At 46.1% G+C, this 14,580-nt stretch overlaps 1 protein-coding gene across 5 annotated transcripts in view; it reads left to right on the top strand.

Annotated features, from left to right (window-relative positions):
- Positions 1-14,580, top strand: part of LOC129695233 (WD repeat-containing protein 70-like) — a 60,978-nt gene that overhangs the window by 29,149 nt on the left and 17,249 nt on the right. For all 5 annotated transcript variants that reach the window (XM_055632008.1, XM_055632009.1, XM_055632010.1 and 2 more), the window contains exons 11-13: positions 1,421-1,520; positions 4,214-4,298; positions 11,582-11,720. In XM_055632008.1, the coding sequence (XP_055487983.1) occupies positions 1,421-1,520; positions 4,214-4,298; positions 11,582-11,720 (324 nt within the window). The remainder of the gene's footprint in view (positions 1-1,420; positions 1,521-4,213; positions 4,299-11,581; positions 11,721-14,580) is intronic.

The raw sequence follows: 14,580 nt of genomic DNA, 5'->3' as shown, positions 1-14,580 counted from the left end.
CATGGCCATACCACAATTCCTATCAGGATGCTTCGCAGCTTGGTCACAAAGTTGTGGATGTAGCCCGGTTCATCACAGAGTTGTGGATGGAGCCCAGTTCATCACAGAGTTGTGGATGGAGCCCAGTTCATCACAGAGTTGTGGATGGAGCCCAGTTCATCACAGAGTTGTGGATGGAGCCCAGTTCATCACAGAGTTGTGGATGGAGCCCAGTTCATCACAGAGTTGTGGATGGAGCCCGGTTCATCACACAGTTGTGGATGGAGCCCAGTTCATCACACAGTTGTGGATGGAGCCCGGTTCATCACACAGTTGTGGATGGAGCCCGGTTCATCACACAGTTGTGGATGGAGCCCAGTTCATCACAGAGTTGTGGATGGATCCCGGTTCATCACAGAGTTGTGGATGGAGCCCGGTTCATCACACAGATCAGCCCCACCCCCCCGCCCCTATCAACTCCATCTACACTTCACTCTGCCTCAGGAAAGCAACAACACAATCAGGACCCATTATTACCCAGTCATTCCCTCCTCTCCTGTAGGGCAGAAGGTACAAAAGCTGGAAAGCATATCCCACCAGATTCAGGAACAACTTCTGCGCGTTAGTGAACTCTGGGGTTTTTCTATGCCAGAAGGAACGGCAGATATCGGTTTACACTGAAGATAGATAAAAAGATGCTGGAGTAACTCAGCAGGACAGGCAGCATCTCTGGATAGAAGGAACGGGTGACGTTTAGGCTCAAGACCCTCCTTCAGGTCTGAAGAAGGTCCCAACCCAAAATGTCATCCTTTCCTTCCATCAAGAGATGCTGTCTGTCCTGCTGTTACTCCAGCATTTTGTGTCTATCTGGTATTTATCTCTTTGATTTCCTGTTGTATTTGCCTGTGGCGTGACTGTACTCGTTCGTGTCTAGTATGATATGACTGGATAGCACGTAATTAAAGATTTTCACTATCTCGGTACATGTAACAATAATAAACCATAGGTAACCAATGGTAATACATTGCTGGGTGTCCAGAACTGTGCAGTACTGTTCAAAATAAGCTTTTGCTTTTATTATATAAGAATATTCAGGAATATGAAGCGTATTGATCAGCCATTAATGAAGTGAATAGGTGAATCGGCTCGTGTGTTTGAAAGGGTCTGATCGTTCGCAAACCTCTTGAGTGCTGAATGGTTGCTAATGCTTTAGAGTAGACAGGAGGTGAATTGCTTTCTCTTGTGCCTATGTTCCATGCATGGCTGTGTAACTTTTCTGTGCCTTTCACAATCTTCACCTTCTGGTTGGGTAGGACATTGCTTTAAAGTAATACCCACTGATTGATTGTGGATGAGCACAGTTAGTACAGTTTACGATTAATTGGCACAGTTTGATGCTGTGAATATTTACCACTCATCTTTGTTCCTTGTTTCTATGTAGGTTCACACAAAGTTTTACAATCGTCAGGCGCATGTTCCTGGCACCGACACCTCTTGCCTTAGCTTTTCATACGACGGGTATACGCTGGCTTCACGAGGTGGTACGTGGTTTCACTCAACCCTTCTCCAATGTTGGTATTGTTGAATGTGTGTTAGTTGTGCCTGTCTGCCTGCACAGAAGCCATTAGGAGACCATATACTGGAGGACCAGATCTGCACACAAGTGTGGTCTCACCAAGGAGTTGGATGCAGATGCTCCCCGATTTACCATGCTTCGACTTTACGATCAGCAAAGGCATCGAGCCGCACGTCATTTCCGGTCACGTGATCGCAATATATCACAATGCGTTTTCGACGCGATATTTTCGATTTCCGATGGGTTTATGGGAACGTAACCCCACCGTAGGTCGAGGAGCAGCTGTAACTATCACAATGCACTCATTAATCTTCCCAATGAAGGCAAGTGTGCTAAACTCTGGCCACATGACTCGCCACTTTTAGGGAACCATGTACGTGTAATTCCAGTTCTCTCTGTTCTACAGCATTCTCAAGGGCTCTACCATGTACTAATCAAGTCCCGCTCTGATTTGACGTACTAAAGTGCAACTCCTCACCCTTGTCAGAGTTAATTCCTTTTTGCCATTCCAAGGCCCACCTTCCCAAATGATCCAGATCCTGGTGTATCCTTCCTCATTGTCCACTATACCACCAATGTAATGTCATCTGCAAATTTCCTAACAATGCTAATTACATTGACATCCACATCATTAATGTAGATGACAAACAACAGTGGACCCAGCACTAACCCCTACGGCACTCCACTGATCACAGTGAAACAACCCCTCACAACTACCCTCTGGCTCCCTCCTCCAAACCAATTGGCGAGCCCATCTTAGATTCCATGCTTTCTACGCTAACAGATTAGCCTACCATGCAAGGCTTTGGCAAAAGCCCTCATCAATCCTCCTGGTGACCCCTTCAAAAAACCCGATCAGATTTGTGAGACACGATTTCCCACACACAAAGCCATGCTGACTGTCCCTAATCAGTCTGTGCCTGTTCAAATGCTGCCACATGCAGTCCCTAAGAATCCCCTCCATCAACTTCCCCAACACTGCTGCCTACCTCACCAGCCTGGAGTATCTTGGCTTGTCCTTGCTGCTCTTAAATAATGGTACAACATTAGCCATGCTCCAATCTTCCACAACCACCTCTGAGTAAAGATGAAACAAAGATCACTGCAAGGGCCTCCACAATTCCCTCCATAGCCTCCCATAAGGACGTGGTTACAAACGTGATTAATGAGGATTGGGCAGGGCAAGGTCCCTTATAGAAGGCTGATCCAAATGGGACATCCCGTACATGGGATGCACGGTGACTCGGTGGTCGGGATTTGGAACGACTTTACCTCTAGAAGACTGAGGGTAATGCATAGAACCCTCATTATAACAGACCCATAGGCAGGGGGAATGTTGTCTGTTATTGATTATTGTATGGGATTTGCTTCAACCACCGAATGGCACTCGGTGAAATTAGTTCTTTTCAAATACAACGTTTATTTTTAACAGCGAAAAATGTTTTATTTGTTACTGCTAAAAATACCAAATGCTATTTGTGCCATTGATTATTGGAGTATCATTGGACATGCTAAACAAAATGAATGCCCATAGTATTAGAGGGAAGGTACCAGCATGGACAAAAGATTGGCTGAATGACAGAAGGCAAAATGTGGGAATAAAGGGGGCTTTTTCTGGTTGGCTGCTGGACTAGCGATGTTCCATGGGTTCGTGTTTTGGGACCCTACTCTTCACGTTGTATATTAGTGATTTGGATGATGGAATCGATGGCTTTGTGGCTTCATTGGGGATTATATGAAGATGAGGTCAAGTTGTGTAGAGGAAGCAGGGAATCTGCAGAAGGACTCGGGACAGGTTGGCAGAGTGTGAAGACAGTGTCATTTCAAGGTACAATTATCAAAAAAATGTCTACATAAAGGGGGCGCTGCCCCCTTTTACCCCCACCAGGGGCAATGCCCCAATACCCCCACCAGGGGCAATGCCCCTGGACTCACATGTTTTAATGTGACATGATCATTTGTTCGTCTGAAGAAGGGTCTCGACCGAAACGTTACCCATTCCTTCTCTCCAGAGATGCTGCCTGTCCCGCAGTTACTTCAGCTTTTTGTGTCTTATCGACGAACATTTGATTAACAGTTCCCTGTGGATCGATGCACACTCCCCCATTTCTAGCGGGTAATAAAAACTCTCTGTGTGACTGCGCCCACGAGTTTTCTGTTTTGCCCACATTTTATAATTGATATATAATTAATATATGAAGTGGGTTTGAATAGGTCGCGGTTTCCACAGAGTCACCGGTAAGCCTCTTGAATTGTACGTAGTCTCGAAAATTGTGAATTCTAATTCAGAATCGACATAATCTCGCATACAGTGGAACTGTGCCACAAATAAACGTCCAACCCTTGCCAATTGTAGCTCTCGTTTTCAATGCAAAAAATGAGATATGATTCCGACTGCAGCGATCATGTCACAGGTGGGGAACCTGAAGAAGTCGGGCTGTCCTCATTGGCGATTCGAGCAATTTATAGCAGAACAGCACGCTACGCTTGTAGATGTGGACGCCATGATGGAAGCCGATTACCAAGATGGCGCCAAACAATTACCCATGACCTGCTACGGCTTTTTCGCCGAGTGGACCATCTTGCTCTTGCTCCAGTATCTTCGGTTATGAGTGTGCCTATCCTACATGATTAAAATGTTGCTGGCATGTTTTCCAGGGGACGACACCATTAAAACCTGGGATGTGAGGAATTTCCGGAATGCTCTGAATGTGGCAACTGATCTTCCAAACATATATCCAATGTGAGTTGCTGCAATCACTGAATTAACATCTTATAACATAGAAAAGTACAGGCCCTACAGCCCACAATGTCTTGGATTTATTATTGGTACCGTGAAACGATTTGTTTTCCCATACTAGCCAATTAACTCAGATAATACTCTACATAAATCCAATCAAGCCAAATTCAAGTATGATAGGTAGAGCTAAGGGATAGATACAGTGCAAAATATAGTTCTCAGCATTGTAGTGCATCAGTTCCATTGACAAAGTCCAATGTCCACCATGAGGTAGTGAATCAGACTGTATCACAGCTTATGTCTGTGCTAAACATGATGCTGAGCTGAACTAATCACGTTTGCCTGCATTTGATTCATATCCCCCCCCAATCCCAGCAATCCCAGATCTGCTTATCTAAAAGCCTCTTTAGTGTCTGCCAATACCACCACCCATGCATGGTAGCATTTTCCATGCACCCACCACTCTGTAAAAACAAACTTGCCCCATACACCTGTACTCTTTTCACCTTTTTCACTGACATTTCCAGCCTGAAAATAGTTCTGGCTAGTCTACTCTCATATAGATAGGGTGGTAAAGAAAGCATTTGGTATGCTAGCCTTTATAAATCAGAGCATTGAGCATAGAAGCTGGGATGTAATGTTAAAATTGTACAAGGCATTGGTGAGACCAAATCTGGAGTATTGGTCGCTCAATTATAGGAAGGATGTCAACAAAATAGAGAGAGTACAGAGGAGATTTACTAGAATGTTGCCTGGGTTTCAACAACTAAGTTACAGAGAAAGGTTGAATAAGTTAGGTCTTTATTCTCTGGAGCGCAGAAGGTTAAGGGGGGACTTGATAGAGGTCTTTAAAATGATGAGAGGGATAGACAGAGTTGATGTGGACAAGATTTTCCCTTTGAGAATAGGGAAGATTCAAACAAGAGGACATGACTTCAGAATTAATGGACAGAAGTTTAGGGGTAACATGAGGGGGAACTTCTTTACTCAGACAGTGGTAGCGGTGTGGAATGAGCTTCCAGTGGAAGTGGTGGAGGCAGGTTCATTGGTATCATTTAAAAATAAATTGAATAGGCATATGGATGAGAAGGGAATGGAGGGTTATGGTATGAGTGCAGGCAGGTGGGACTAAGGGGAAAAAAGGTTGTTCGGCACGGACTTGTAGGGCCGAGATGGCCTGTTTCCGTGCTGTAATTGTTATATGGTGTTATTATATGGTGTTACTCTATCCATGCCTCTCATCATTTTTACTTCAATCAGTTCTCCCCGAAGCCTTCAATGCTCCAGAGCAAATAATCTCTCCACATCATCATCTATATCAGTGCTTCTTAAACTATTTCAGTGTCATTCATCCTTGAGTCTATATCACAACATTTCATTCACCCACGACTACATTTACTTATGTTATAAGATGCCATTTTCGTCTTATTCTCCCTTGTGTATAATTTTATATATAATTTATTTTGTCACATGAACAAAAAACATAAATTAACTGTACACAAAAAAGCTGGAGAAACTCAGCGGGTGCAGCAGCTTCAAGATGCTGCTGCACCCGCTGAGTTTCTCCAGCTTTTTTGTGTACCTTCGATTTTCCAGCATCTGCAGTTCCTTCTTGAACATAAATTAACTCATTTATTTTAAGTGTTTATTTTATTCACCTTTTTGAACATCCTACAAATATGTAAAGAAAACTAAGAGTGGGGAAAAAAAAGTTTCATTAACACTGGAGTTGGAAAATCATTCTATTAGAATGATTAAAAAAAAAAAACATTCCAACGTCTAAACACTGGGCTTCAGCCCCATCCTACCCTTTCAGGCTTTGATTATAGCAGCTTTTTTCTTGGAAAACCAGCTCAAAAAACCATGGAGTATATGATTTAAAATATTAGTATCCAACTGATATAACTTTCTCTAACTCTCCCTGATGAAAGCTCACAATACAGGTGCACAACCTTTTATCCGAAAGCCTTGGGACCAGACACTTTTCGTAATTCAGAATTTGTCGGTCTTCGGAATGGAAATTATTTTGCGTAGATTTTAATGGCTGGCTCAGTGGTAGAGTGTTCGGCTCATATCCGCAAGGTCGCGAGTTTGCGCCTCGATCCCGGCAGTTACTCGGTCGCGAGCTTGAGTCTTCAATGTAGTTTTTTTTGCAGAATAAATGTTTGTATGAAATGCAGTGTAGGAGAGGTGTACTGACTGTGTGGGCAGAACTTTGGAAGTGATTGCCCACCAGTCTAAAAAGCCGCTGTGTCTCCCTGTCCCTGGGATAGCAGGGGGCGATCAAACAGCACAATACCCCCCTCCCCCTCCAACTCCAGAGGAATTCGCTCCCCGATGGGCCGCTACGGCGACAAGTGGCACTTTGCCCACAACCCGAGCTGCGCCACCCCAAGAACACCTTGCACACCATCCGCTTCTGCCCCTACGTTTTCCTCTGGAGTTGGAGCGGGGCTGGGCTGGAGTTGCTGCTGGTTGTGGGTCTCTGAGATCTCCGTGCTTGCAGTGGGCCTGGGGGTCGCTGTCCCGTTGGTCCTGACGTCTCCGGCCACCCCCCTGGACTGGAGCTGAGACTGGGAACTGTACCGCCCTTGCCCCCTCCCTCTGCAACTGCAAACAACCCCACTCTCCTGCAAGGGCAGTACAGTTCCCGGAGGATAGCAGGTGGCCGGAGACGTCAGGACCAACAGGAACCCGCTCCCCGATGGGCCCCTACCACGCCCCGAGCTGCGCCCCGTCATCCGCAACCCAGGTTCCCCTGTAGTTGGAGCGGGGCTGGGCTGGGCTGCTGTTGGCTGTGGGTCTCTGGGATCTCCGTGCTTGCGGTGGGCCGGGTGGTCGACGTCCAATTGGTCCTGACGTCTCCGGTGACTGCACTGACCTGCAGCCATCGCCGACTTGAAGACAGTGCAAAGCCCCCGCGCCGGTGCAATGAGCGGGGAGCTGGAGAGGGGAGGGAAGGGGTCACACACATGGCCGGGAAGCAGAGGGGTGTAGGTGGGGTGAAACTGAAGGGAGCGACAATCTGCTGCTGCCTACACTGTGTATCGTGTCTACCGTGGGAACTTTTAACTCAGCGGGCAGACAGCAGCATATTGTCAATTATTAACCCTCCCGCGCAATATACCCTCACCTTCTCTTTTATGGATGGGGATTTAGTTCCCCTTTCTTCGAGGACCGACCGGAGGTTCCGCTGTCACCTCTGCGGGCCGCCCTCGGTGAACGTCCTGTCTCCCTGTCCCTGGAATAGTAGGGGGCGATCAAACAGCACAATACCCCCCTCCAACTCCAGAGGAATCCGCTCCCCGATGGGCCGCTATGGCGACAAGTGGCAGTTCGCCCACAGCCCGAGCTGCACCACCCCAAGAACAAGACGTTATTCTTGCACACCATCAGCTTCTGCCCATACGGGGAGCGTGTTCTTCTGGAGTTGGAACGGGGCTGGGCTGGAGTTGCTGATCTGGGATCTCCGTGCTTGCAGTGGGCCTGGGGGTCGGTGTTCCGTTGGTCCTGACGTCTCCGGTGACTGGCACTGTGCTGCTAGCATCGCGACGTGAAGACAGTACAAAGCCCCCGCGCCGGTGCAATGAGCGGGGAGCTGGAGAGGGGAGGGAAGGGGTCACACACATGGCCGGGAAGCAGAGGGGTGTAGGTGGGGTGAAACTGAAGGGAGCGACAATCTACTGCTGCCTGCACGCTGAGTTAAAAAGTTACCACGCAAGACTCACGATACACTGTGTATCGTGAGTCTACCGTGGGAACATTTTAACGCAGCTGGCAGGTAGCAGCATATTGTCAATTATTAACCCTCCCGCGCAATATACCCTCATCTTCTCTTTTATGAATGGGGATTTAGTTCCCCTTTCTTCGAGGACCGACCGGAGGTTCCGCTGTCACTTCTGCGGGCCGCCCTCGGTGAACGTTTTCAAGGACCTTTCTTCAAGGACCGAAAAAATGTCGCTATTCGGAGGTTTTCGTTATTTGGATCGTCGGATAAAAGGTTGTGCACCTGTACCACCAAATATCAACTTCGGTAGCTACACAAAGTAAAGTTACACTTCAACCGTTGCCCATGGTGATCCTCCTGTGTTTATAAATGTATGATCCCACTAGCTCGTCTGGTCTTCCCTAATAGGTTATATTACAGTAAATTTGGGAAAATGTGACATTAAAACCATAGGTAGAGACAAAAAAAACATCAAATTTCCAGCTCCACTGCCATTGAAACCAATAAGAGCTTACTAACCACTTTAATGGCAATGCCTTTTTTAAGTATAGAAAAAAAATGTATATATATATGAATAAATTAAGCCATTCACCTTTCATTCACCCTTGGATGAACCATTAACCGGTTTAAGAAGCACTGGTCTATATTTCTCGTTTCCCTTATCTCTAACCAGTTTGAAGAAGGGTCTCGACCGGAAACGTCACCCATTCCTACTCTCCAGAGATGCTGCCTGTTGTGCTGAGTTACTCCAGAGAAAATAATCTGTTTGTCCAGCCGCTCCATGTGGTTAATAGCCGGCGACATTCTGGTCAACCTCTGCTCCCTCTCCCACATTTAATGTATCAGTTTCATTCTTTTCTTTGTTTTGATCCCAGAGCGCATTACAATTAACCACTCATGACTTAAGTTACATAGGGAGGTTAGGCAGGTTAACACTTTATCCATTGGAGTGCAGGAGGGGTGTGGGGTCACCTTATTGCGGTGAATAAAGTCATGGGGGGAATAAATAGGGTGAATGCACAACAGGTTTTTTCACAAGGTTGACAACTTAAGAACTAGAGGGATTAAACAAAGTGCTGGGGGAACTCAGTAGGTCAGGCAGCATCTGTGTAAAGAATGGGCAGGTGATGTTTCGGGTCAGGATTCTTCTACAGACTATGAAGAACTAAAGGGAAAATATTTAAAGTGAGCGGGAAAAGATTTAATAGACATCTCTACATCACCATCCATATCACCCGTTTCCCTCTCCCCTAACTCAGTCTGAACTATACCTTTTCTCCAGAGATGCTGTCTGACCCGCTGAGTTACTCTAGCTTTTGTGCTGGAGTAACTCAACAGGCCAGGCAGCATCTCTGAAGAACACGGATAGGTGCCATTTCAGGTTGGGATCCTTCTACAGAGTGGTGGTGGTGGGGGGGGATTGGGAGAGAGGAAGGGCAGAATATAAAGTGCAGGTAATATCTTAAGGAGTATTTTTGACAGAGGCCAGAGATTAATAGAGAAGGTGTGAGACAAAAGGATATGAAGAGTTACACATTCTAAAGGCAGAGGAAAGAGTGTGGGGGGAGCAGACAAATAGGTGTGAGTCCAGGTGGGGCACAGGGGAGTCGGTGCAGGGTGAAGAAAAGGGATGCGTTGGGGAGAGGGAGGTTGTTAGTGACATTGTTAATTCAATGCTCATACCATTAGGTGGTAAACTAGCCAAGCAGAATATGGGCTGTTGTCCCTCCAGTTAGCGTGTGGCCTCACTCTGGCAACAGAGGAGGCCCAGAACATCAAGGTCAGGACACGAAGAGGAGTTAAAATGGTTAGCAACCGGGAGATCCAGTGGGCCTTGGCAGATCAAGTGTTTAGGGAAGCAGTCGCCTGGTCTATACCTGATCTTCTCAAAGTACAGAATGCCCCATCAGGAACACAAGGTGCAGTGGATGAGGTTAGAGGAGGTGCACATCAACCTCCATCTCACCTGGAAAGACTGCTGTGTTCCTGAATGGAGGAGAGACAGGTAGCTTAGGGTCAGGTGTTACCTGTCCCTTGTTACCATGACACCCCTGCACGGAAACAAGTCATTCAGCCCAACTCATCCAAGACAGAGAAGATGCCCCATTTACACTAGTCCCATTTGCCTGTGTTTGACCCATATCCCTCGAAACTTTCCTATTCATGTACTTGTCCTAATAGCTTTTAGATGTTGATATTGTACCTGTCGTTCCATATTCCCACCATCCTCTGTGTGCAAATGTTGCTCTTCAGGTTCCTATTAAATCTTTCCCCTCATCTCAGAGGGATCTGGGAATAACTGCACAGTTCCCTGAAAGTGGAATCTCATGTGGATAGGGTGGTAAAGAAAGCTTTTGGTATGCTAGCCTTTATAAATCAGAGCATTGAGTATAGAAGTTGGGATGTAATGTTAAAATTGTACAAGGCATTGGTGAGACCAATTCTGGAGTATGGTTTACAATTTTGGTCGCCTAATTATAGGAAGGATGTCAACAAAATAGAGAGAGTACAGAGGAGATTTACTAGAATGTTGCCTGGGTTTCAGCAACTAAGTTACAGAGAAAGGTTGAACAAGTTAGGGCTTTATTCTTTGGAGCGCAGAAGGCTAAGGGGGGACTTGATAGAGGTCTTTAAAATGATGAGAGGGATAGACAGAGTTGACGTGGATAAGCTTTTCCCACTGAGAGTAGGGAAGATTCAAACAAGGGGACATGACTTAAGAATTAAGGGACAAGTTTAGGGGTAACATGAGGGGGAACTTCTTTACTCAGAGAGTGGTGGCTGTGTGGAATGAGCGTCCAGTGAAGGTGGTGGAGGCAGGTTTGTTTTTATCATTTAAAAACAAATTGGATAGTTATATGGACGGGAAAGGAATGGAGGGTTATGGTCTGAGCGCAGGTATATGGGACTAGGGGAGAATACGTGTTCGGCACAGACTAGAAGGGCCGAGATGGCCTGTTTCCGTGCTGTAATTGTTATATGGTTATATCTTAAACCGGCACTGGATGGATTTAAGAGAGAGTTAGATAGAGCTCTAGGGGCTAGTGGAGTCAAGGGATATGGGGAGAAGGCAGGCACGAGTTATTGATAGGGGACGATCAGCCATGATCACAATGAATGTCGGTGCTGGCTCGAAGGGCCGAATGGCCTCCTCCTGCACCTGTTTTCTTTGTTTCTATGACACCCTCTGACTCTTGATCCCCTTACGCTGGGATAAAGACTATGCATTCACCCTATCACCCTAATGATTTGTACCTCTATAGATCATCCCTCAGCATCCTGCACTCCAAGGAATAAAGTGCTCACCTGCCCAACCTCTCCCTATAGCTCAGGACATCAAGTCCTAACTACATCCTTGTTAATCTCGGCCCTCCCTCCAGCTTAATCCCATCACACAGCCCATCTTGACTGTGACTCAGTGCCCAGCTCCTGGCAGCCATGTCCTTTATCTCAGCTCTCGGCAGTAACATCTCCTTTTGAGTCTTTCTCCAACCTGGGCCCCTTCAACACCTTCTCCCTACGGGTGCTACATTGGATGTGGTTTGACTTTGTTTTACAGGACAGACTGTTGTTTCAGCCCTGATGATAAGATGCTGGTAACGGGAACATCTGTGCAGAAAGGCAAGGGGAGTGGAAAGCTACTGTTCTTCGATAGAGAAACCTTTGTCAAGCTTTACGAGATTGAGGTCACTGATGCGGTGAGTTAATCCAATTTTCAACCATTCAGCTGAAAACTCAAGGTACTGCGGTTCCCATTGACTACGATCTGCTTTATCTCAGGCCTCCTCTCCTATGCTGCTTCTAGCTCTCTGCCTGACCTCTCTGCTCTGTGAGCACCATCTGTCTAAGCGGTGGTGAGGTTAGAAGTTCCCCCTCGGGAAGGGATGCTGTTGCTAAAGATGACACCAAGCTTCATTGGAACATTTTAGGAGGCCCCGGATGAGGTGTGAATGGGAAAATAAAATAGTCTCTTGGAAACCGGGGCAGAGGCAAACTTAACCAGGCTTCTGGAAGTGAGAGAATACATATGGGAAAACATCTGCAGTTGTATCGAGCTCTGGTGAGACCACATCTGGAGTATTGTGTAGTTTTGGTCTCCTAATTTGAGGAAGGACATCATTGTGATTGAGGCAGTGCAGCGTAGGTTCACGAGATTGATCCCTGGGATTCAGGACTGCCATATGAGGAAAGATTGAAAAGACTAGGCTTGTATTCACTGGAGTTTAAAAGTTTGAGGGGGGATCTTATAGAAATGTAATAAATTATAAAAGGACTGGACAGGCTAGATGCAGGAAAAATGTTCCCAATGTTGAGTGAGTCCAGAACCAGGGGCCACAGTCTTAGAATAAAGGGGAAGCCATTTAAGACTGAGGTGAGAAAAAACATTTTCATCCAGAGAGTTGTGAATTTGTGGAATTCCCTGCCACAGAGGGCAGTGGAGGCCAAGTCACTGGATGGATTTAAGATAGAAAGTTAAATAGAGCTCTAGGGGCTGGTAGAATCAAGGGATACGGGGAGAAGGCAGGCATGGGTTATTGATTGGGGATGATCAGCCATGATCATAATGAATGGCGGTGCTGGCTCGAAGGGCCGAATGGCCTCCTCCTGCATCTATTTTCTATGTTTCTAAAATGAATTGGACGGGGTGGGATGGAGGGAAATCCTTTGTCAGGGAATGAGCACATGCAAAAGATTAATTTATAGGAACAGGAGCACAAGTTGGCTATTCAGCCCCTTCAGCCTGCTGCACCTTTTAAAGGTCTGTACAGCACTTTGGTCAACGTGGGTTGTTTACAAATGTGCTTATAAAATAATAATATCATGGCTGATTCGAGATTCCGCAGGACCATTTCCCTGCCCTCGATTTACTTATTGACTGGGAATCTATGCATCGCAGCTTTAAATAGATGCTGGTTCCTGTTGGAAGTAGTTCCAAAAACTCATATCAATCTGCCAGAAAATAACTATTCCTCACCTCCATCTGAAATGAATGTCCTTATTCTGAGAACATGCCCTCTAGCATTAAACTCTTCCATCTTGGCATTTACTCCATCTGGTCTCCATGCAACCTTGTAATAAAATCATCTTTCATTCTTCTGAGTGTTGGGGTGGCACGGTGCAGCCCACCAGCTAAATCAATAAGTATCACAGTGTATCGTAGATAGAGAATGTCTTCCCACCTACTTTTATGCTCCAACTCCCTGAAACTAAATGACAGCAGTCCATGAGCAACGCACAAACCTCTGGGGGAACTCAGAAGGTCAAGCAGCATCCGTAGGGGCAGAAGGACGTCTCGACCCAAAACATTGACTAATCCATTCTGGATAGTGCAACACTATGGACCACCTCTTACACTATTGCGCACTTGATTTCTAATCACATTTTTACACTAATGTCGTTTTAGCAGTATTTTTCTTCATGTGTAGAAGAGATTCAAGAGAGTTTATTGTCATGTGTCCCTGATAGGACAATGAAATTCTTGCTTTGCTTCAGCACAACAGAACACAATAGGCATTGACTACAGAACAGATCAGTGTGTCCATATACCATTATATAAATATATACACACATGAATAAATAAACTGATGAAGTGCAAATAAGATAATGGGCTATTAATGTTCAGAGTTTTGCCAAGCCAAGTTTAATAGCCTGATGGCTGTGGGGAAGTAGCTAATCCTGAACCTGGTTGTTGCAGTCTTCAGGCTCTTGTACCTTTTACCTGAAGGTAGCAGGGAGATGAGTCAGTGGCTAGGACGGTGTGGGTCTTTGATGATGCTGCCAGCCTTTTTGAGGCAGTGACTGCGATAGATCCCCTCGATGGACGGGAGGTCAGAGCCAATGATGGACTGGGAAGTGTTTACTACTTTTTGTAGTCTTTTCCTCTCCAGGGCGCTCAAGTTGCCGAACCAAGCCACGATGCAACAGGTCAGCATGCTCTCGACTGTGCACCTGTAGAAGTTAGAGAGAGTCCTCCTTGACAAACCGACTCTCCGTAATCTTCTCAGGAAGTAGAGGCGCTGATGAGCTTTCTTGATAATTGCATCAGTGATCTCGGACCAGGAAAGATCTTCAAAGATGTGCACGCCCAGGAATTTGAAGCTCTTGATCCTTTCAACCATCGACCCGTAATAAATGGGACTGTGGGTCCCCATCCTACGTAAAGGGGTCACAGTTTAAGGATAAGGGGGAATTCTTTAGGACCGAGATGAGGAAAACATTTTTCACACAGAGAGTGGTGAATCTCTTGAACTCTCTGCCACAGAAGGTAGTTGAGGCCAGTTCATTGGCTATATTTAAGAGGGAGTTAGAGGTGGCCCTTGTGGCTAAAGGGATCAGGGGGTATGGAGAGAAGGCAGGAACAGGATACTGAGTTGGATGATCAGCCATGATCATATTGAATGGCAGTACAGGCTCGAAGGGCCGAATGGCCTACTCCTGCACCTATTTTCTATGTAATAGCTATTTTTGTGTGATGTTGAAATCTACCTGCCTGTAATGCTGCTGCAAGCAAGATTTGTTGTTGTACCTGTACATCACTATAGTTGTGCAAATTACAAT

The sequence above is a fragment of the Leucoraja erinacea genome, unplaced genomic scaffold (assembly GCF_028641065.1).
Source record: "Leucoraja erinacea ecotype New England unplaced genomic scaffold, Leri_hhj_1 Leri_99S, whole genome shotgun sequence".
Lineage (NCBI taxonomy): Eukaryota > Metazoa > Chordata > Chondrichthyes > Rajiformes > Rajidae > Leucoraja > Leucoraja erinaceus.
The sequence above is the reverse complement of the archived record's forward strand: the minus strand, read 5'-3'. Positions and strand labels throughout refer to the sequence as shown.